The sequence below is a fragment of the Saccopteryx bilineata genome, chromosome 2 (genome assembly GCF_036850765.1).
Source record: "Saccopteryx bilineata isolate mSacBil1 chromosome 2, mSacBil1_pri_phased_curated, whole genome shotgun sequence".
Taxonomy (NCBI): domain Eukaryota; kingdom Metazoa; phylum Chordata; class Mammalia; order Chiroptera; family Emballonuridae; genus Saccopteryx; species Saccopteryx bilineata.
This window is the reverse complement of record NC_089491.1, coordinates 115500149-115524897: the sequence shown is the minus strand read 5'-3', so window position 1 is coordinate 115524897 and position 24749 is coordinate 115500149. Positions and strand designations below refer to the sequence as shown.

General features: G+C 43.0%; 1 protein-coding gene across 1 annotated transcript in view; it reads right to left on the bottom strand.

The window, feature by feature from the left end:
* Positions 1-14750: 14750 nt before the first annotated feature.
* Positions 14751-24749, bottom strand: part of LGR5 (leucine rich repeat containing G protein-coupled receptor 5) — a 146145-nt gene continuing 136146 nt past the window's right edge. Inside the window, exons 14-18 of the mRNA XM_066257668.1 lie at positions 21813-21884; positions 20905-21030; positions 19346-19491; positions 16933-17016; positions 14751-15853 (exon numbers count right to left, since the gene is read on the bottom strand). Coding sequence (XP_066113765.1) covers positions 14766-15853; positions 16933-17016; positions 19346-19491; positions 20905-21030; positions 21813-21884 — 1516 coding nt within the window. The 3' untranslated portion in view covers positions 14751-14765. The remainder of the gene's footprint in view (positions 15854-16932; positions 17017-19345; positions 19492-20904; positions 21031-21812; positions 21885-24749) is intronic.

Below are 24749 nucleotides of genomic sequence, written 5' to 3'. Positions count from 1 at the left end.
AATAGTTTGAACCTAGCTTGTTCTAAGCTCTAAAGGAATTTTTTAATAGTGAACTATGAAAATCTCCCTCTTCTAAATAGAACTTTAGGTAGTGAAATAACCTTCCATCACTTTGCTGCTCACCTTTTGAAAGACAGCATCTGCTTCAGGTGATGCTGCCCACTTAGCTCTGTGCATCTCTGCCGTCTTCTTACTGAACCAGCAATGTAACCAACCCAACCCACTTTACATCCTGTTGTCCAATGATTAAAATTGAAAAAATTGTGCAGAAATACTGTTGTCCCTCTCCACTGAATTTTGGTTGGGATAAAGACCTCAGTCATATATGAAGAATATTTAACCTTTTTTTTTTTCATTACAAAGTTAGAGGGAAAACAATATTCTAGAGATTGTGGCAGGTAAAACCAGCCACACAATCTTTTTCTAATTATAACAAAGCAACATATCAACTCTCATTTTTCTGTTGGAAAATAAAGTTATGTTAACCAGGAACAATGACTTTCGGTCTACTTCAGTTCAAAGTTCCCTCCATACCACAGAGGAACAATTTTGCTCTTGTTAAGACAGAAGCCTTGGGTAAAAAGTACAAGGTTTTCTTCTTTTTTTGTGTGTGCGGACCACTTCCTTATTGTTGCTTATAATAAACCTCTTAATGGTTAGCAAGTTTTAACCAAAATGTCAAGCAAGATCTCTTTCTAATGGAGATTGAAAATTTGAGGAGTTAATCAGACAAGTATCAGACACACAGAAACTGCAAATCCCTTCAATGAAAATGAAACCTTTCCTATAATTAATACATCTTCATGTCCCATTTTACTCCTGATTTTTGCAGTTGATTGGAAAATGAACTTGGTTGACAGATGCAGTATACTGTGGGTATTTTGTTAACACCGTTTTGTAAATAAGCACCCTAAGGAAGGGAAGTGAAGAAACTCCCAAAGTCACACCTCTGTGAAGGGTTAGACCTGGGATTTGAACCTAGATCACCTACCTGGCCTCCGAATCGAATCACAGTGTTCAACCACTATGTTATAATGCTCCTCAAAGTAACCGCTCAATGCATGTAAACTCAATAATTGAATTAATCTAAATGTGTGCCACACAAACACTTAGTAGGCAACTGTAAACAAAGGATGGAGATGTCTACAGAGTGCTATAAGTATTTCTCCTAGTCAATGCTTTAGCCAACCTTTTCACCCATTTTTCTTTAATTCAAAATAAATTTTATCCTGTCTGCCCCCACAATTCTGCTTTTCTCTATACTCAGCTTTTTTTTTCTTCTCCCTTTTGTGTCCTAGTCTCCCTTCTCCTAGGGGTGATAACTCAATTTCTGCTTAAGACCAAGCTCTGGTGGGCAGTAGAATGAAGTCCTTCTCAAACTTGAGCTTGCATCAGAATCCCCTGGTTGGTTAAAACACACACCGCTGGGCTTCATCTCCAAAGTTTTGATTCACTAGGTCTGGAGTGAAGCCTGAGAACGTAAATTTCTAACAATTTCATAAGGATCACACTTTGAAAATCACTAGTGTAATTGCTCAAAGAAATGCCTCTGAGACCCAGCTTCACTGTTCACTAGGTGCACGATCAAACCATCTGGTCGAAACTTTGTGCTACAGCTTTTTCATCTACAAGGTGGGGATGATGACAGGACTCGATCTCAGGCTTGTCTGCTAATTAAATGAGGTATTAAAGCACCTAATACTGCCTGGACTGATCAAGTCTCTGATAAAGGTTGATTATTGCAGTGAGCTGGCTTTTCCAGACATGCAACTACTTAAAATATATTTAACAAGAAATAGCTATTAGCAATAAAAGAAAGTATTCCTCAGTCTTAATTAATGCTTCCTTTTCAATAGAGGAAGCTCCATTGTGGTCACTGTCCTGGCCTTTCAGCCCACTCAGTGACTTCTCTCAGGGGAATGGGAAGAATAGAGCTTATTGGTAAATCTGGGAGAGGCTTCTGTCCTGCTAGGGTAACCAATCTCTATTTTCTTTTTTAAAAATTTGAAACTAGGAACCATCAATTCTGCTGCCCTACGGAGTGAGTAACTATAGAGAACCTGGCCTCCATGTGGGGAGGGCATGGCTTCCAATGCTGTGTCTTAGAAAAAGAATATGGTTGCCTGACCAGGCGGTGGCACAGTGGATAGAGCATCAGACTGGGATGCGGAGGACCCAGGTTCAAGACCCTGAGGTTGCCAGCTTGAGCGTGGGCTCATCTGGTGTGAGTAAAGCTCACCAGCTTGGACCCAAAGTTGCTGGTTACTCAGTCTGCTGAAGGCCCACGGTCAAAGCACATATGAGAAAGCAATCAATGAACAACTAAAGTGTCGCAATGAAAAACTGATAATTGATGCTTCTCATCTCTCTCCATTCCTGACTGTCTGTCCCTATCTATCCCTCTCTCTCTCTCTGTCTCTGTAAAAAAAAAAACAAAAACAAACAAAAAAAACCAAAAAAAAAAAAAAAAAGAAAAAGAAAAGAAAAAGAATATGGTTAAGAATATGGCTAACTCTGGAAAGCTCACATGCCAAGATACTTAAGCCACAGTCTGCAAGGTTAACTTTATTATTGGAAAAGGTGACAGATTGATCATACCTGTTATCATTATTTTATTTCTCACTTCTTTAGAACTGAGGCTAAGAGAAAAGGTGCTGGTTATTGGAACCCTTCAAATCCAATATGAGGTTTGAACCCTAAGCAATGTAGTATTTTAGCCCTGGCAGATTACTGAGGTTTATAAAGGCTGTGTCCACAGATGAATACGTTTTTATACAGACTGCACTGGCACTAAGCAAGGTCTTTGGGAAAACATGGCATCACAGAGTCTTCTGGTAATCACATCTCCTGTTCCCAGTGGATCTAGAAAGGTTTCTCCAAGGGACTGTGATTGTTGTGTGTCAGAGGTGTGGGGGATGGGAGTGGGGGGACTTTGTGCAGATGGGATTAAGACTTTAGTTACCTGCCTGACCAACTGGTGGCGCAGTGGATAGAGCATTGACCTGGGTTGCTGAGTACCCAAGTTTGAAACCCCGAGGTCTCTGGCTTGAGCGTAGGTTTGTTGGCCTGAGTGTGGGATCATAGACATGACCCCAGGGTCACTAGCTTGAAGTCCAAGGTTGCTGGCTTGAGCAAGGGATCACTGGCTCAGCTGGAGACCCCCCCCCCATTAAAGCACGTATGAGAAAGTAATCAATGAACAACTAAAATGCTGCAACAAATTGATGCTTCTCATCTCTCTCCCTTCCTGCCTATTTGTCCTTGCCTGTCCCTCTCTCTCTTGATATCTCACTAAATAAAAAAGACTGCTTAGATACCCAGCTGATATCCTCTCCTGAGAGGACAGCCATATTCTGGTTGCTCACAGCCCTACTGGTTAAGTCAAAAGGATTGAATTTAAAGAAGAAAACATTGTGTAAGGTCTGAGGAGAAATCATATTCTGCCCTCCTGGTTTTTCCTTCCATGTGGGGGGAGCTCTGTACAGTCAGACTCCTGGCAGCATCCATCCTCTCACTGACTTTGCCTGTGAGGGAGGATAAGCAACATGTCTTCATAAAATTTAGAACTCAGGTGTTTTCTTCCCTCAAGATGGTTACATTTGATTCTGTTCTCTGCTGCTTTATGGCAATATACACCTATGAGTTGAGGTCTGTGGTAGTTAAAGTAATTAGTATGATACACCAGTAAGTAACTATAATAAATGGAGAAGATGGTGACCTGTGGAGGGGTGGGAGGCTCATTGCTATATTTCCCCATTTTCCAGTAGAACCTGGGGGAGGTAGGGAAAAAGATCTTAGCCGTGTGCTTAGGGGAAATAATACAGCTGTACCTGTATTTAAAAACATTTTGGGCCTAACCTGTGGTGGCGCAGTGGATAAAGTGTCGGCCTGGAAATGCTGAGGTCACCGGTTCGAAACCCTGGGCTTGCCTGGTCAGGGCACATATGGGAGTTGATGCTTCCAGCTCCTCCCCCCCTTCTCTCTCTCTGTCTCTCCCTCTCCTCTCTAAAATGAATAAATAAAAAATAAAAAAAAATAAATAAAAACATTTTGGCCTGACCAGGCAGTGGCGCAGTGGATAGAGCATCAGACTGGGATGCAGAGGACCCAGGTTCGAGACCCCGAGGTCGCCAACTTGAGCGCGGGCTCATCTGATTTGAGCAAAAGCCCACCAGCTTGAACCCAAGGTCGCTGGCTCCAGCAAGGGGCTACTCGGTCTGCTGAAAGCCCGTGGTCAAGGCACATATGAGAAAGCAATCAATGAACAACTAAGGTGTTGCAACGCGCAATGAAAAACTAATGATTGATGCTTCTCATCTCTTTTCGTTCCTGTCTGTCTGTCCCTGTCTATCCCTCTCTCTGACTCACTCTCTGTCTCTGTAAAAAATTAAAAAACAAACAAACAAAAAAAACCCAAAAAAACATTTTGGACGGCAGGGGTAGGCATTTTTGTTGGAGAGGGCTTATTTGTGAGGGACAACAACTTCAACAAAAAGCCCTTCATACCAACTCAAGTGAAAAAAGGGGTTAGTTGAGAGAATACAGCAAACAACATTATCAACATCTATCTCTAAGAACAAGACAAAAAGCATGACCAGGCCACCCAGGAAATAGAACTTTCCAGAAAGCCTATCTTTCATGGGGCCACTTACCTCCTCTTCTTTCTGCTTGCTCTAAGTTTAGTTTTTCTCTGCAGAGTGGCTATTTCTGCTTCCCCAAACTTAAATGTACATGGGATGTTGTTGGCTTCTCAAAATTCTGTGTGATCTTATAGTTCAAGTACCCATCCCATCATCATCTAACCTAGACTTAGTGTCCTAATTCCAAATCTTTTGGAAAGAGCATCTGATTGATCTGGCTTGAGCCAAGGAGAATTTAAGAGGGGTTGGAAGGCTGGGAAGTGATTGTAAATATGGGGCATATGCGGGCTGGGTGAGTACCTCCAATCTGTCTCCCTCAGTACAGAAAATAAAAATTATTCATATTTACAGAACAGGTCAATCAAGAGCCCTCAGATTCTTCTAAAAGATCCTGTCCTCCCTGGCCGGTTGGCTCAGTGGTAGAGCGTCGGCCTGGCGTGCAGGAGTCCCGGGTTCGACTCCCGGCCAGGGCACACAGGAGAAGCGCCCATCTGCTTCTCCACCCCTCCCCCTCTCTTTCCTCTCTGTCTCTCTCTTCCTCTCCCGCAGCCGAAGCTCCATTGGAGCAAAGTTGGCCCCGGGCACTGAGGATGGCTTCATGGCCTCTGTCTCAGGTGCTAGAATGGCTCTGGTAGCAACAGAGCAATGCCCCAGATGGGCAGAGCATCGCCCCCTGGTGGGCATGCCGGGTGGATCCCGGTCAGGTGCATGCGGGAGTCTGTCTGACTGCCTCCCCGTTTCCAACTTCAGAAAAATACAAAAAACAAAACAAACCAAAAAAAAACCCACATAAAAAACCCCCCCAAAAACAAAAAAAATAAAAGATCCTGTCCTCTGGATACCTGGAGAGTGAGGAGACCCTGGCTGGTTCCTTAAGCATATATGGTGAAGGTTTTGACCATGTGATTTTGACTTCCACCTATCTCCACCATCATTAATTGAATCAGAAGGGTCATGTGACCAAGAGCTAGCCTATCAATTGTCTGGGCAGTGACTTGAGATGGTCTAGTCCTCAAAGCTCTGCTCCACAGGGACAATGACGAGTCCAATTCTTTCCCTCCTAGAGTTGGAGTGGAAGCTACAGAAAAAGGCAAAGTGATAGTAGTGAGGGTCCTAAAGTGAAATCTTGGGGAGGTGAGGTCCCTTTGAGGAGACAGTGGGCTGAGGTCATGAATAATACCAAGTTCTAAATAAACAAAGCTATGCGTTAGAGAAAAGTTACAGAATAGAGATCGTCAATTGGTAGTAATAGCAGTGGTTGGAGCAAAAACAAAGAAAAACTGTCACTTTAGTGGTGAGCGGTCCAAGAATCGAAGGAGCATCAAGAACACTCCATCTTTAGAGCTAGGATGAAGCCTTCCAGTTCTCCAACACCACGCAAAGGTCCTGAGGTCAGTTTTACTGTCCCTGTGTTTCCTTGAGACTTTTTCTTCTTATTGCCATGTGTGTCCTTCCAATTACTCTTCATTCTCCTATGATCAAGGGGACCTACCTAACCCCAGTCACTGAATATGTTACCTCAGTATTCTAATATGTACAGCCTGGGATTGAAAATAGGGGGAAAAAAGAAGAAAGACAAAAAAGCGAAGTGAAAGAAAGATGTATAAAGACTTGAAACAGCTGAAGAGAAAAATTGACAAGTGGCACATCAACTTGGCTATCCATGCTCTTTGGGCTGGTACATTCTGTGACTTTGTGCTATGACTCTTTGGCTTCCCTAGCTTTTACCTGCTCCTCTCACTACTTGGAGAGAGATAGCAACAGAAAGAACAAACTTTAAACCTGCTTTTGAGACAGGCTAGTAAGCCAGGACAAGTGGAATAGGGGAACTGAGACAGAGAGTTAAGTGGCCAAGCCGTTTAGAGCCATCTAGTAAATCACAAATCCTATCTTCCCTGACTGAAGACACTTGAGAATAAATGGTTTTATACTTTTATCCAACCAGAAAGTAAATAGCTTATCACCCTTCTCAAGAAGACAGCAGAAATCCAACTAGTGCCATTTGTGCCAACCACCCCCAAGGATGGATGAAGTCAGGGGAATAAATCTCATTTTGGTTCATTAGCATAAAGTTGATGAATGTTTTATTGAGATCCTCCCCTAAAACCTCCCCTAAACTCCCAGCCTTTAAAACCGTCAAGACAAGGACCCACCATGCTCTTCCTCTGGGGAGCACGCCTGCGCCTTTCCCTTTCCCTTCTTCTTCTCAGGTGTACCTTTGCCTCTCTTTCTCCTAAGCTCCAGGGGGGCCCTTATTCTGCCTCTGTAACTTGTTCCCTGAGTCCAAGCAGCCCAGATGGCTCACTTCTACTACCTCTGTAACTTTCTTATAATTTGAGTTTTGGGCTCTGAATTCTTTTATTGCCAAACTAAGGTCCAGGGTCCAATTTCACCGCCAACACTGCCAGTAACACTATAACCTTAGAGAGTTGATATTGTTTCATCAGTGACTTTAGGGAAGACTCAGAGGCAGTTGTTGAGGTATCTAAGAAGGGGGTTTCCAAGCCTTTGTCTTTCACTATCACTGACTGAACTGACTGAAGGCTCATCACTCATGACACACAGCTATGCACTCTAGGTTTCAGGATGTTGCTTTAAGAGTTTACTGCCTTGGCCCTGACCGGTTGGCTGAGTTGTAGAGTGTTGGTCCGGTGTGTAGAAGTCCTGGGTTCGATTCCCGGTCAGGGCACACAGGAGAAGCGCCCATCTGCTTTTCCACCCTTCCCCCTCTCCTTTCTCTCTGTCTCTCTCTTCCCCTCCTGCAGCCAAGTCTCCATTGGAGCAAAGTTGCCCCGGGCACTGAGGATGGCTCCATGGCTTCCGCCTCAGGCGCTAGAATGGCTCTGGTTGCAGCAGAGCAACACCCCAGATGGAGCATCGCCCCTAGTGTGCTTGCTGGGTGGATCCCGGTTAGGCGCATGTGGGAGCCTGTCTCTCTGACTCTCCACTTCTCTCTTCAGAAAAATACAAAACAAAGAGTTTACTGCCTTGCCCAGCAATTTACTAAACCTCGAAAATTTCTTCTACAATTCTGACACTAATTTCAATGCGTGCGATGTGTTAGCCACCTCTTCAGATGCTAATTGCAAGTCCTAGGTTGTTATCTGTGTATCTGACAAACTGGCTATAGGTGGGATATTCCAAAGGTCCCTTCCTCGGGTTCAATTAATTTTCTCGAGTGGCTTGCAGAACTCATAAACATTTTACTTACTAGATCACCAGTTTATTATAAAAGGATATAACTCAGAAACAACCAGATAAAGGAGATGCATAGGGCAAGTATGGGGAAGGGAAGTGGGCTCTGTGCTCTCTCCAAGCATGTGACTCCCCACATTCCCACATGGTCACCAACCCAGAAGCTCTCTGAACACCGTCCTTTAGTTTTTATGGAGGCTTCATTACATAAGCATGAATGATAAACTCATTGGCCATTGGTGATTAAATTCAATCTCCAGTCCCTTTCCCTTTCCTGGAGGTTGGGGTGAGTGGGATTGAAAATTGTTTCCCCTGGCAATTGTTAGGTGACCTAGTGACTTCCCAAAATCCATCTCATTAACATGACAAGAGATACCTTCCTGGCTGTCATCACTTGGAAAAGTTAGAGTTATAGGAGCTCTGTGCACAGATGGGGGACCAAGACCAAATATGTGTTTCTTATTATCAATCGCAGTATCACACCATCCGAGAAGACTACCACAATAATTCATTTAAAACGTTAATAATTGAGAAGTTAGCCATAATTTGATGTAGTATCTCACTCACTGGAATGGACTTCCTTTAGTATCCAAGACATCTGATGACTAAATCCTGCTTAGAAGAAGCTCTGCATCTCCCTGAGTCATTCACCAACTGGTTCTTGTTCACTGACAGAGTAATTCAGCTTGCTTTATGCTGCCTTTCAACTTCTATTAAATAAGAACTGACCTGTGGTGGCGTAGTGGATAAAGTGTCGACCTGGAAATGCTGAGGTCGCCAGTTCGAAACCCTGGGCTTGCTTGGTCAAGGCACATATGGGAGTTGATGCTTCCTGCTCCTCCCCCCCTTCTTTCTCTTTCTCTCTCTCCTCTAAAATGAATAAATAAATAAAAATAATTAAAAAAAAATAAGAACCAAGTTTTGTTTTATATAAGAGCAAGTTTGTGCACAAAGTCACAGAAGTAGAAGAAGTGAGTTGTAGAAGAAATTGGCTCAGGAAATAAGTTACAGAGGCAAATGAAGGGCCTTACGAGTTTAAGAAAAAGAGATTAAAACTTGAGTTTGACCTCATCTTTGACCTTAAGGATCACTTATCACTTTCACTCTTAATTTCTTCATCTGCAAAATGGCAAGTCCTGCTTTGCTCAGTGTCATAGGGTTTTTGAGAAAGGGAAAAAAGACAATAACCATTTATTAAGTATTTGCTGTGTTTCAAATGCTATGAGAAAACTCTATGCATACTTAGTTATCAATATTTGCAACCCTGTGAGACTGGTGGTATTTTAGGAGAAAGTTGAGACTGTGTGGGTAGTAGATAGAGAGGTAGTAATAAAACTAGAATTTGAATGCAGGTCTGTCTGGCAGCAAACCCTTGAGCTTAACCATTTTACTTTTTGGCCTGCTATGAGCTGGTACTTAGAAAGCACTTAGGTCTATGGCCATACCACCCTGAACGCTCCTGATCTCATCTGATCTTGGAAGCTAAGCAGGGTCGGGCCTGGTTAGTACTTGGATGGGAGAAAGCACTTAGAAAATTTCAATTATTAAAATAAATGTTTTCCCTTAGACATTTTTTTCTTCAGGGGAAACTTTTTTAAAAATTATTTTTTGGTGAGTTATCCCATTTCATTAGACTCACCGTCCTCATGGAGTTGTGTCTTTTTAATGTCCCACTTAAAGTGTAGTAACCAGAATAGGAAGCCGTGTTCTAATGTGACTGGAGTTGGAAAACCCATATTCCACAATGCTTCCTGGCGCATCACATCTGTTTTCCACCAGTTTCTGAATCCAGACAAACTAAAACTTTGTTATCATCTTACCCAGTTGGCTTAAAGGGTCAGACATGCTATAGCTTGTGTGTGAGAGGAATGAGTCAGCGTACAATCTGAGTTCAACATCTTCAAGAATGTTCACAAAAAAACATTGAAACCGCAGTGGTTACAGAGCCCCTGACCACTTTACTTACAAAAAAACACTACTGTAACCTAACTTACTGTAGGGTCTCTGTAGCCTAAGAGAGAAAATTATTGGTGTTACACTGACTTGGAGAGAAAGTCTCTTTTACTGATATAGTTAAACTGTAAAGTAAAATTTTCGAATTCTGAAGAACATGAGTGGAGCTAGAATGATCACAGTGACCCCATCTAAGCTAATGGGCCCCCCAAGTTACATGAAATAAGATTAATGTAAAAGAAAGACATTATTTTTTCAGATGTCGCCTAACAGGCGGTGCGCAGTGGATAGAGCGTCAGACTGGGATGCAGAGGACCCAGGTTCGAGACCCTGAGGTCAATGCCTTGAGCGCAGGGATCACTCGGTCTGCTGTAGCCTCCCTGGTCAAGGCACATAAAGAAAGCAATCAATGAACAACTAAGGTGCGGCAGTGAAGAATTGATGCTTCTCATCGCTCTCCCTTCCTGTCTGTCTGTCCCTATCTGTCCCTCCCTCTGTCTCTCTCTCTCTGTCACACACACACACACAAAGTCTCAAATTAAAATGCAGCCATAGGATATTTTTTCAGATGTTAGAGCTTTTCTGGTTCTAAATGAACAGGGTGTTGCTAATTTTATTACCTTTTACTATTCTTTACATTTACCATGTTTTTCTATTTTCAGTCAAAACAAAATGAAAAGATGTATTCTGCTTTGTATAAGAATGTTTTTTTTCCAGCAACACTTGTGAGAAAAAATATCTGTCATAACAGCTTCTTAATATATTTTTATATTAAGATGTCATTCAAAACAGTTTGTTGTAGTTGACATGAATAGAGGGACTAAAAATGGTGAGTTTTATTGATGTAACTGGTTGAACACTAAAACAAAGGTATCTATCTCCTTCTTGAGTAAGATCTTAGTTCAAAAGGTGCGCAGTGGATAAAGTGGTGACCTAGAATGCTGAGGTCCCCTGATCAAAACCCCAGGCTTGCCTGGTCAAGGCACATATGAGAATCAACTATGAGTTGATGCTTCCTGCTCCCCCCTCCCCTTACTTTCTCTCTCCTCTCTCTAAAAATCAATCAATGAAAAAAATCTAAAAAAAGATGCCTTTCTAGAGAGAACTCTCCTGACCTTTATATCTAGATTTATATGCCTATCACTGTTAGCATTCAATTTCATTTCCTTCCTTGTTTATATTTGCTTATTATCTATCTCTCATCCTCTGCAATGCTAATTCCAGACTTTGTCTGTTATCCCATGTTCACAGAACACTGCCCAGAGTAGGTACACAATCTGAGTCGACCGAATGAGTCCATTTTTTTTTTATTTTTTTTACAGAGACAGAGAGAGAGTCAGAGTGAGGGATAGACAGGGACAGACAAACATGAACGGAGAGATGAGAAGCATCAATCATTAGTTTTTCATTGCACATTGTGACATCTTAGTTGTTCATTGATTGCTTTCTCATATGTGCCTTGACCGCGAGCCGTCAGCAGACTGAGTAACCCCTTGCTTGAGCCAGTGACCTTGGGTCCAAGCTGGTGAATTTTTGCTCAAACCAGATGAGCCCACGCTCAAGCTGGCAACCTTGGGGTCTCGAACCTGGGTCTTCCGCATCCCAGTCTGATGCTCTATCCACTGTGCCACTGCCTGGTCAGGCGAATGAATCCATTTTTGAATGCATAAAAAATTGTTAACCACTTACTCTAGGCTAGTCCACCAGTTTTATGTTCCTTTGATTTTTTTCTTATTTTTGCTGTTCTTTAGTCTGCCAGACGTTTATTATTATATTTTCTCCTTCTCACAGTAGATTTATTTATTTTAGGGTGTAATTTGAGCCACTCTGATTGTCTTAGAGTGGAGAGTATGTAGCAGACAATAGAGCCGTGTTTGGTGTGAGGTATATCATAACTAGATTTTTCTAATAAAGTAGCAGAGTTTGGGGTTTTTTAAAGAAATATGAGTCTGACCTGTAGTGTTGCAGTAGATAAAGCGTCGACCTGGAATGCTGAGGTCGTGAATTCGAAATCCTGGGCTTGTCTGGTCAAAGCACATACGACAAGCAGTCAACGAACAGCTAAAGTGAAGCAACTATGAGCTGATACTTCTTGCTCCAGCCCCCCTTCTTTCTGTATAATCAATAAACAAATATACAAAAAAACTTATTAAAATCAATTTGAGTGGATTTGGTTTTTTCCTTTAAAAATATTATATCATCACTGACTTGTCTTTTCTTAAAAGGGAGAGAGGGGGTGGACTTCCAGGACATGTTCCTAAGTTTGAGCACCCAAAGGCAAGTATATGGAAAGGAAAGACTGAAATCTATTGCTCTGGAGACAAGTTTTGTATCCACTGCCCAAGCTGAGTGGAGTTAGATAAGAGGAGCGAGACTGGGTTAGCCGTTGTTGCAGCTGAACACAAACCAAGCATGGACTGTACAGGAGGATGCCTTTGGATGCCTGTTAACTAGGTTAGGTTGAAGCATGTGGTTATATCTGATGGATGGCTGGGAAACTTAGTGCTAGGTACCCTGAGGGTCCTCAGTAGATATGGGTTGATCTTATTTATTATAATGCTGGGCCTCCAACTAGTACTTGATGGTTTCATTTTATAAACTGTAAAGAGTGATCAGGAGTCACCAGTGAAGCTGGGAGGGTCTGGCCCAAGGTGTTTTAAAAAATCATTTCATATCTTACATTTTGGGGGAATAGAAACCGAAGGGGAACATTGTGTTTCTTTGTGCTCTGGAAATTGCATGTCCTTATGCTTTGACCTTGACTTGGTCATATAACATATTTCTTAAAATTTTCATTGAATTTATTGGGGTGACATTGGTTAATAAAATTATATAGGTTTCAAGAGTACAATTCTATAATACATCATCTGTAGTAATATGATTCCTTTAAAGAAATAGAAGTCATGTTCATATTAAATAACTTTAATATGAACTTTAATTTGTTATTTACATAAACTTCACCAAGTCATTTGTATGTCAAAATGGTTTGTCAATCACAGTTAAAACAGTCCAGGATGCGGTAAAGATATTTTGTTTTGTTCTTATGAAAGATATACTACTTAAGGTAAGTCCACAATATCTAACATATTGAAATATGAATACTTAGATAGCAAATGTACTTACATATCAAAAATAAAAAACATTTAGGAGACCATATATCTGCCTATGGAATCAATAAAATGTTTTAAAATATTTTGTTTTATAATCACGCATTTTATTACAAATTTCTTTATTTTGTACTCAATAGAAAAGCAAGTTTGGAATATATTTACAAGTACTTTACATTTACAGATATTATATACATACAGTTAATGAATTGAAAGAAAATGGGCAGAGAAACAATATATATGGAAGAATATACCACTGTACATGGTTTATTATCATGGTCCTTTGTGTTACTGAATCTTTACTGTAGTAATAAATACAATTCTATATTTACACATCTTATAAAACATCTCATAAATGTACTTTTTTCAATTCCAAGTTAAAACATCTGATCAAAATAAACATGCTTATATAAAAATAAATCTACCTAACAGTTTTTTTGCTTTGGATGTATTGGAGCTAATGTAGTATAATAAAGTTATGAATTAATCCTTAAACCTTTAGTATTTAATAATTTTGCCTCTTAAATTTCTAACACACGTATTAAATATAGAATAAGCACAGAAATCATGTTCCTGACAGCAAATGGGTTGATCCAAAGACAACACAGCTGACACTAAGCTAAATAAACAGGATAGTATGTTATCAGGTCTCTGTTGAGTCCAAAGTGATTTCAGACATTGTTGTTAGAGCTACTCGAGATACATGTGTGAGCAGTTATGTCAGCGGATTTCATTTACATCCTATCTGCATTCGATCATTACCTTAAGATGTACATCAGTTTGTATCAACTGATAAAACCTCCTGCGAAAATTGTACACTCACCCAGGAGAAAGAAAAAAAAATTTCAGGTCTCTGTCCATCTTTACTAGGTATGCCCATTGCCGGCAATGGACTATTCTTCTGAGTTTTTGGCACCAGGGTATTAAAAACGAACTTGACAAGGCAAACTAATCAGGGGTCCCCAAACTTTTTACACAGGGGGCCAGTTCACTGTCCCACAGACCGTTGGAGGGCCACCACATACAGTGCTCCTCTCACTGACCACCAGTGAAAGAGGTGCCCCTTCCAGAAGTGCAGCAGGAGGCCGGATAAATGGCCTCAGGGGGCCGCATGCGGCCAGCGGGCCGTAGTTTGGGGACGCCTGCGAGGATGGCCTTCATGACAATTTAAGAATTTAAGTTCATTTTCCTTTCAAAATATTTGTAAGAAGTTTTATTCCGCTGAGGATGCAACCATCTAGTGCTGATAAGTAAAATCTGGCATTTCTAAAAGTGATGTGAATATGAGTAACTTAATAATGTCTTATATTAGCCATTCATGGGGTGGGGGGGAGGTTTGTGATATGGAAGGATCCTTTCTGAAGAAGGGCAAAGGAGAACTAAAACATCTCCACATGGTCATTAGAATAAAAACCTATTGGTCACACCTTTACTTGGTACTGTTGGCTATTTAAAACTCTTATTTTCCTAATACCTCCAACCATCTTTTAAGGGGTTTTGTGGTTTCAAACCCCCTTTGTGAGCAAGAATCCACCCCTTTACCTCCTGCCCTGGTTAGACTGGTGAGTTTAAAAAGCATTCAATTGAAATCGTTAATCTTTTTGGAATATTTCAAGCAGCTATTTTTTTTTTTTTTAATCTGGGCTTACCTAAATAGTGTGACTGCTGTATCTCTTTGCTGAACAAATTACACAAGCAGCATTTAGACAGCCTTATCTTTCACTTCCCAGTCTCACCAGCTTCTCAGCTTTTTCACACTGAGAGATTTAAAAAAATCAAGTTTCAACTAAGCTCTTTTTAGGTACTGCTCTGATATACTCAATCTCACATTTTGGGGTTTTCAATTTTTGAAAAATTTCTCTCCCACATATTAGAGACATGGGACAAATGCCACAGATGAAAGATGACAGCTCTCGGTCATTGGATAAGCTGACGGTGACCCGGAATTGGGAGGCAGGTCGTAGGCTATGCTGGCACTGGTGAACGTCACCAAGGCTTGGGTTGAGTCACAGGACTGTTTCTCTATATCCTCAGAGTTAATGGACGCCAGGCTTGGGTGTTTTGATCTTGTCCAGAAGTGGGCTCGCTTTCCCAGGCTCCCCAGATCCTCCTTAAAATGGGGATTGAAGAGGATGTAGAGAAGGGGGTTGAGACATGCGGGAAGTGGGCCAATCACCAGGAGGATAAACTTAATGACCTCTGGGCTGATGAATGTGAGGTTCAGTAACGAGGAGAAGGACAAGAAAGCCACGGGACAGTAGAGAATACAGTTGGTGAAGAGCAGGAGAGCAACGTGCTTCACCATGGAACAGTCCCACATGCTCTCCAGGTCCCCCTTTTCCAGACTGCAGTAGAGCTTGGTGTAGGCAATGGTCATCACGAGGAAGCACAGGGAGTTGAGCAGGACGAGAGCGACCATGTAGCCGGTGGTGCTGGGCTCCCCGAAGGGCAGCGGCAGGCAGAGCGGGGAGGCGCTGTACTCGCTGCCGCCCAGCAGGGGCACCGTAGCGATGGTCAGGGCCAGCGCCGCGCACAGCAGAATGATGGCTTTCAGGCTGGGAAGAGGAGTTTTCATTTCAAATTTTGCAGAGCACTTCACTGAGAATCCGCGCTCCAGAGCTGCCAGAGTCAACAGGAACACAGACGACTCCGAAGCAAAAATGGACAAAAACCCGACGACTTGGCAGCCGACCCCCTGCTCCCACCACGCGCCGTGCCGTGCAAAGCTGCCGAAAGTGAACGCGTCCACGCCAGCCAGCACCGCGCTGGGGACCCCCGAGAGCATGTTCACTGCGGCGATCAGCCCGACGAGCAGTTTTATGGAGGAAATGTACAGAGGGGCCCGAAACACTGTTGAAGTCACCAAGGCGTTACAAGTAAGGGCCAACACTGCAATGGTCCACACTCCAATTCTGATCAGCCAGCTACCGAAGAGGTATTCGCAGAGTTTGAAGGGGCCTATTAGTCCAAGGAAGAAAAAGACTGGGTATCAAATGATGGCCTGCGAGTTTTGCCAAATTACCTTTGTTTCTCTTATCAGGACACCAAATGAGAGTGGCTAATAATAGCTACAGTAACACATTTCCCCTGTGGCACACTCCACTTTCTCAGCCACTGGTGGGGTTAGCACAGCAGGGGCTCATGGTTCCAAGCTATACACAGAGACATGGAGGTGGGGAATTTAAATCACTTGATGGAGGTCCCCATATACAGCAGTGCTGGCACCACGTAAAAAGCCAGGTCTCCTGGGCTTTTCTCTCTCTTTCTCTCCTTCCTTCCTTCCTTCCTTCCTTCCTTCCTTCCTTCCTTCCTTCCTTCCTTCCTTCCTTCCTTCCTTCCTTTCCTTCCTTTCCTTCCTTCCTTCCTTCCCCCCCCCCCAGAATGCTTCAAAAAGGTTCAGTAAGCAGAGAAAGAGAATCCCAGGGAAGCACCCCCTAATATTAGAAGAGGAAGTATGGATAGTATGAAGGCATGTTTTTTGAAAATCTTGTCTTAGGTTTAAAATGGCATTTGATGTTTGAGAGCAAGGTACATTTTAATTGTTGGAAAAAACCCCATGAACCTTTCCAGCTGTCTTTCCCCCCCAACTGGCCCATACTGTTTCAGAGAACGGGACGATTTGTGAAGTCCATATATACAGATTGTTTTTGCTTATATGTATAAACTATTATTTGCTTTAACCAAATAGCTATTTAGGGAAGACTTAAAAGAAATCACTTTTAAAAATCAGTGATGAGAGTAAGCAAGACTGTTGCATACTAGTTCAGGCTCAATTGCTAATATTTTAAAAATTACATATGCTTCTAGCTAGAGTTTCCATTAACCTGAATCAAAAGTTTCCCACAAAAAATTGAATTTATGAGTGGAGACCAACTCCAGTGAATGAATGTTTGTATGTTAAAGGTCCCCATGGGGAGGGATGTTGAGGAGCCACAAAGGTGGCACAGATTTTGCTTTGAAGTGTATTCTAACGTCACTGATGGCCTCAGAGTCAAAGCTGGGGACTATCACTGAGGCAGTGTGGGGGTCTCTCTCACCTGGGGAAGGTGAGCACTGCACCGAATGAAGGACTTTCAGGTCTTCTTCAAAGTCAAGCAGGAAATCTTCAAGGTCACGCTCATCTGCAGAAGTGAGAACCCCTAGAATGATTAATCTGTCTCTCTTTTCAGGGGACCAAATGCCAGGGGAGAGAGTCCTGGACTGCCTTCAAACACGCAGTGTTACAAAGGGAATGAAAGGTCAGATGTCCTGCTCTTTTCTGGGTTCTGGCTTTCTTGCAAGTCTACTATCGAGTTGTGTTTGGATGTTGTACTCAAGCTAGTCTATGCTACAGTATTCCAGCAACACTGGGGGAAAGGAAAGTACCCTCGGAATCCTGGTCATAACGCTTAAGCTCTCTCATTCTGGTCTTGTTCTCTGGAGCTCATGATGGCTCCAAATTGCACTGACCTAAATTAGAAAGAGGCTGCGGTCCTCTCTGGTGGAAGAACCATTTTATCCATTTTTCTAACACTTAGATAGCGATAGTGCAAATGTTCTGAGAGAGAGGTGTTCTCTGATGGTGATTGGTTTAGGTATCTGTGAAACAGGAGTTTTGTGATCTAAAACACTTTCCTGAAGATGCTGATTTAATTGATCTGGTATGGGGTTTGAGGATGAGTATTTTTTAAAAGCATCCATGTAGCCTGACCAGGTGGTGGCGCAGTGGATAGAGCATTGGACTGGGATGCGGGAGGACCCAGGTTCGAGACCCCGAGGTCGCCAGCTTGAGCGCGAGCTCATCTGGCTTGAGCAAAAAAAAAAAAAAAAAAGAAGAAAAGAAAAGCTCACCACCTTGGACCCAAGGTCGCTGGCTTGAGCAAGGGGTTACTGGGTCTGCTGAAGGCCCGCGGTCAAGGCACATGTTGAGAAAGCAATCAATGAACAACTAAGGTGTCACAACGAAAAACTGATGATTGATGCTTCTCATCTCTCTCCGTTCCTGTCTGTCTGTCCTTATCTATGCCTCTCTCTGACTCTCTCTCTCTGTCCCTGTAAAAGAAAATAATAAATAAATAAAAGCGTCCACATGATTCCAACATGAGGCCCAGTGTTGAGAATCACTGTCCCTGAAAATGAACTCCATGAAGAACCTGTGTCTCTTATTGTGTAGGGCCTAGCACAGTGCCTGGCACATAGTAGGCACTCTAATTGTTTTACTCTATTTTTTAAGAGCAAAAACCAAAGCAAGAACAAGTGCAAGACACACACTGTGGCCTAAAACAAAAAAAACCAAGTGCCAAAATATCAGCACCTTAAACTGGTATGTAGGCAGGAGGAAATGAATCACACTGGCTTGGGAATCAACAATTATTAAAACCCAAAGGAAGAAAAGCCAGTCTGTTTAGACTGTGTGCAAACATGCAGAGTTGGCAGGGAAAGGAAAGTCGGGCTGCCCAGAGCATCTCTTTGTTACCACAGGTGTGGTTGGAGGTGCATTGTTGTCTATTTAAGTAAGGCCTTACTTCAGGGAAAGCCAAGTACTTTACAGACATTATCTCATTTTACCTTCCTGACAGATACTTCTGTGGGGGAGTGGGTGGGGGGTGGGGGGGTGGGAGGGGAGAATGTTTTGGAATTAGTTAGATAAGAAGTTGGTTTCATAATCCCTTCTGCTGAAACAAAGAAGCATCTAAAATGCTTATATCCTCTACCTAAATGAAAATAAATTCTATCTTCTGGAGAAAAGAGCCTGGAAGCATGTTGAGAAAGGTATCCACAGAGATGAGGCCCCTTTTTAAAGTTTAGCTATATCAATATTAGTAATTACCCCATATTTATACAATATATGCTAAGGAAGAACTAATAAATATAAGAATTAAAGGTTCACTTGCAGAAAAGATGAAGTTTTAGAATGAATGCCCAAGGAACTTTCTCTTTCTCTGGGAGTCTTTAAAAAGTGGGATGGAGCCCTGGCCGGTTGGTTCAGTGGTAGAGCATCGGCCTGGCGTGCGGAAGTCCCGGGTTCGATTCCCGGCCAAGGCACACAGGAGAGGCGCCCATCTACTTCTCCACCCCTCCCCCTCTCCTTCCTCTCTGTCTCTCTCTTCCCCTCCTGCAGCCAAGGCTCCATTGGAGCAAGGATGGCCCGGGCGCTGGGGATGGCTCCATGGCCTCTGTCCCAGGCGCTAGAGTGGCTCTGGTCGCGACAGAGCAACACCCCAGATGGGCAGAGCATCGCCTCCTGGTGGGTGTGCCGGGTGGATCCTGGTCGGGTGCATGCGGGAGTCTGTCTGACTGCCTCCTCCTTTCCAGCTTCAGAAGAAAAAAAAAAAAAAAAAAAAAAGTGGGATGGATTCCCAACTTGCTGGGGTGGTTACATAGGGAAGTGTCTGGAGTTCAGATGATCTGTTTGATGACTTTTCAAGACCCATCCAGACACAGTTTCATCACCAGAACAGCTGGTCTTACCTTGAACTTGAAACATTCCTGCATCTTTCTTATGAAGATCATCTGTACTGCTGTTGTCACCTTTATTCCATTGATTAGAAATTTTATAGACATTCTCACACACTCCAAATGCACAGCATTGGTAAGCGTAAGGCATTTCTATAACCCTACAAATGAACAAAACCAAAGAAAAAATATATGCTTAATCAAGTAAATTGTTAGATAAGATGTTCATCTTTTTTCACTCAATTCTGCCTTTGTGTTTTAGTTTAATAAGTAATATAAAATATTAACTATGTGCATAAAAATGTGTATCACAGTGCTATTTATAATAATGGAGTTATTGAAAATTATTGCTATGAAATGTTAATAGTTGCTGAGGTTGAGTAATGAGGATACAATTTTCTCTACCTTTGTGTTTGAAAATTTTCACAATAAAAAGGTTAAAAAATGACTGCTAGGAAAAATTTAGCACTATTAGAAAGTGCTTATGGTATGACAAAATCTTAAGTGATGAAAACATAAAAGTTTATATACATACGATGAGTCTAACAATCAGAAATACATTGGAAATAAAGTCTGGAAGGAAATAACAGAAAAAGTTGTTTAGGGGATATTTTTAGAATTTTTTTCCTCTTCCACTTTCCAAACTCTTTTTGGGGGGTATGGTTTTAAAAGTGTGTAAAAGTACTTTTATTAAGAAATATATATGTGGGCCCTGGCCAGTTGGCTCAGCGGTAGAGCGTCGGCCTAGCGTGCGGAGGACCCGGGTTCGATTCCCGGCCAGGGCACACAGGAGAAGCGCCCATTTGCTTCTCCACCCCTCCGCCGTGCTTTCCTCTCTGTCTCTCTCTTCCCCTCCCACAGCCAAGGCTCCATTGGAGCAAAGATGGCCCGGGCGCTGGGGATGGCTCTGTGGCCTCTGCCTCAGGCGCTAGAGTGGCTCTGGTCGCAACATGGCGACGCCCAGGATGGGCAGAGCATCGCCCCCTGGTGGGCAGAGCTTCGCCCCTGGTGGGCGTGCCGGGTGGATCCCGGTCGGGCGCATGCGGGAGTCTGTCTGTCTCTCCCTGTTTCCAGCTTCAGGAAAAATGAAAGAAAAAAAAAAAAAGAAATATATATGTGTATATATTCTTTCAAGGGATTTTTAAAAAATCAATAATAAGCATAACAAATGTTAAAGAGCATTACTTCCTCAAGCAAATATTAATTTAGTACATTTTATTAGAACATATATACAAGCTAGATGAATTAAAAAATGTAAACAGGAGTACAATAATGTTCTAACGTTATTTAATTACATGTCCTGGTTTATATCCCATGGATCAATGGTTTTCAAACTCTTTCCATGAACTCAATGATTCCAGGAGGCATCTTTAAGAAGAACGAAATGTAGTCAGGAAGATCTAGTCTCCCACTTTGGGACTTGTCCTAACAATGCCTCAGGCACAGCGGACCTGAGGGCATGCAATGCAATTCAAAAGAATCCCATGACCTCATAAATTTTGAAAACCACTATAACACGTCTGTTATTTCACATGACCACAAATGTATCTTATTAGCTTTAATGACAAACTCACTTGAGTTCTGGAAAGTTTTCAGATGATATCAAGCTCTGTAAGGCATGATTTCCTGTTAATTTTAAGTGAGTTAAACCATGTAACCCAGTTACAGGAAAAGACGACAGGAGGTTGGACGATAGGTCCCTGCAAAACATCAAACAACAATTGGCTTTTAGTCTGTGTTAGCATAAAATGTTTATGTTAAAAAAGCAACCTAAAGATTATTAAATTCTTCCATAAAAACTTCTAAGCATGGTCCTCACTCATAATGGTAAAAGTAACTATTTTGGCTTTAGCTTCTGATACCTTTTCTATTTACAATCAGAATTGCAGGGGAGAAATGTTTTAATCTCATCCAAATTGGAATTTCTATATTCAGCTTAATTTTGCTGGGGGGAGATATCTAAAATGAAGTGGCAGATGCTACATCTAATTTGAAAAGTGATGCTGACTGGATTAAGTTAGGGGTGAGGGGAAAATGTTGGGGTCTTATTCCTCTCCTTCTCCCCTTAACGTCTGTCTGACCAATTCCTTCTTTCTCCAGTAGACACGGGCGATGGAGAGAGGAAAGAACAAGAGGTGGAGAGCATGGGGGAAAAGGGACAGAAAGGGCTTCCATTAGTCAAAGTGGCCAACTATAAACTGAAAGCCCTTTAGAATGGAATTGACATCCTACTCCATTCCACCTGCTCACTCAGCAAAAATGGAAAATTTCACCTCAATAACCAGAACCAGCTGTCACCCAGAACTTCAATTAGCCACATAATGGCCCACATGGCCTTGTGGGATAGGGGGCTTCTCTCAGGTCTGATATCGCTCTAGTGCGGAGAACACTGCGGGCTGAGCCATCTGTGCACTGTGGGCTTAGATGGTCTCTAATTATGAAATATCTGCCATAAACAAGTGAACAGGAATAAAATACTCACAGCTTTCTTAGAGATGGCAAAGTAGAGAATGCATTGGGGTGAATAATGGCAATTTTGTTCCAAGCTAAATTCCTATTTAAAAGAAAAAGTGAAAAGATTATATATATATATAAAACAAAAATGACCACGTGAAGTTTTACCATATACATTCATTCTTCTAACAAAATTTAATTTTTGTTCAGGACTGGAACAATTAACTTATCAAATCATCATTCAGATAAGGAGATTAATATTATAAAATGATATTAAAATAAAATGATTTAAAGCAGAGAACTTTAAAGCAACCTTGTTTAAAACAGTGAAGAAAAATTATTCAGGTGGCTATTTTAGATTTTACTCTCTTCCTGCTAAAAAGCTGACCTTAATGTGGTTGTAAAATTTCATTAGGGTATTTCTTTCTTTTTTTGTTATTGTTGTTGTTTTTTTTTTGTATTTTTCTGAAGCTGGAAACGGGGAGAGACAGTCAGACAGACTCCCGCATGCGCCCCACCGGGATCCACCCGGCATGCCCACCAGGGGGCGACGCTTTGCCCCTCCGGGGTGTTGCTCTGTTACGACCAGAGCCACTCCAGTGCCTGGGGCAGAGGCCAAGGAGCCATCCCCAGCACCCGGGCCATCTTTGTTCCAATGGAGCCTCGCTGCGGGAGGGGAAGAGAGAGACAGAGAGGAAGGAGAGGGGGAGGGGTGGAGAAGCATATGGGTGCTTCTCCTGTGTGCCCTGGCCGGGAATCGAACCCGGGACCTCTGCACACCAGGCCGATGCTCTACCACTGAGCCAACCAGCCAGGGCTGTCTTTAGGGTATTTCTAAGATAAGTTGGGGTAGGGGAATGGGAAGAGATAGGAACTCCTGAGGATCTTGCTCTCACAAGCAAGTACATTTTAAGTTATAAAAATATCTCTGGCCCTTATTTTAAAGTAAAAAAAACAAAATGGGAACAAATACAATATTTAAAATAAAGAACAAGTAAATTTAAATCAACAAACTGTTCAGTATTTCAATGGGAACTATGCTCCTCTCACTGACCACCAATGAAAGAGGTGCCCCTTCCGGAAGTGCAGCGGGGGCTAGATAAATGGCCTCAGGGGGCCGCATGCGGCCTGTGGGCCATAGTTTGGGAACCCCTGTTATAGAATAATCATCCTGAATAACCAGCTAAAGGCTAGCTGAACCAAAGTCTTATCATCAAGGATTTACGGAAGAAGCCCCATTGAGACTGGTAGGAAGGGAAAGAAGTGAAAAGGCTTGGCCCCACTCCTAGGGTGGCAGCTAAGATTCTGGAGGGATATCTCAGCTGCAATGGTCGCCCCTTAATAAAGAGTCTTGGCCCTGGTTGGTTGGCTCAGTGGTACAGCATCAGCCCAGCATATAGATGTCTTGGGCTTGATTCCCACTCAGGACACACAGGAGAAGCACCTATCTGCTTCTCTACCCTTCCCCCTCCCCTTCTCTCTGTCTCTCTGTCTCTCTCTCTCTCTCTCCCTGTTCTGCAGGCATGGCTCAATTGGAACAAGTTGGCCCTGGGCACTGAGTATGGCTCCATGGCCTCCACCTCAGGCACTAAAAAATGGCTCTGGTTACAAGGGAGCAAGGGCCCCAGATGGGCAGAGCATTGCCCCCTAGTGGCTTGCCAGGTGGATCTCAGTCAGGGCGCATGCGTGAATCTGTCTCTGCCTCCCTTCCTCTTACAAAAAAAAAAAAAAAAAGAATGATGAGTTTCAACCCCATTCCCAGTTCCCCAGCCTAGGGCACCAGAGTTGGAAAGAGGAGCCCACATAACAATGGGGATTTTGTCTGCCAGGGGGAGACAGGAATCTGCTAGAAACCTGGGGGCTCTTTTAAAGGGCCAGTGCACAAAATTTTTTTCATAGCCACTCACCATGGGCTCTGGCAGAGGGAGGGTGGCTCAGAGGGTGGTGTGGCTTTGGGGTGAAGGCTAAAGGGACAGCTGCCAAGGTCCCGTTAGCTGAGTCCTTCACCCATAGCACACACAGACACCATTGTTTCTGGGTCGAGCACGCCCTTCCATATGGCATCAGCCTGGGGGGTGCACTAATCCCACACTGCTGAGTCCCTCCGGCCCAGCAATACCAAGCTCTTGCTCTTGCTCTGAGGAGGAATCTGCTGGCTGCTTTCACCCTGAGCTCACAGTGCAGACTTTTTTGGAGGGCTCTTAAGGAGGTTTGAATGGATTTGGGATGTTAGAGACCAACAGGAAAAAACTAAGTTGTGTGACTATAGGACAAGAACCATTTTTCCCCCTCACACCAGATCAGTGTAGTCCCATCGAGGGAAAAGATCCATTAGACCCATCCTTCCAACCCACTGTGGCCCTGCACTGCCAAGTTATAGCCCTGTGGAGTCAGCTGGACGCAGTCACCCAGGGCTTATGTGCAGACTTTCTTGGAAGGCTCTCAAGGAGGTCCGGGCAGACTCAGGGGCGGCAGACACTGAGTTGTATGGCCCTAGGTCCCTGGTTGGCAAACCAGGGCTCGAGAGCCACATGTGGCTCTTCGTTCGGCCCCTTGAGCGTGGCTCTTCCACAAAATACCACATGCAGGCACAAAGGCCAGCTTAGGAGTACCCTAATTAAGTTAATGACAATGTACTTACCTATGTAGTTTATGTTTAAGAAATTTGGCTCTTGCCTGACCAGGAGGTGGCGCAGTGGATAGAGAGTTGGACTGGGATGCAGAGGACCCAGGTTCGAGACCCCAAGGTCGCCAGTTTGAGCGCGGGCTCATCTGGTTTGAGCAAAAGCTCACCGGCTTGGGCCCAAGGTCACTGGCTCCAGCAAGGAGTCACTTGGTCTGCTGAAGGCCCGCGGTCAAGGCATATATGAGAAAGCAATCAATGAACAACTAAGGTGTCGCAACGCGCAAGGAAAAACTAATGATTGATGCTTCTCATCTTTCTCCATTCCTGTCTGTCTGTCCC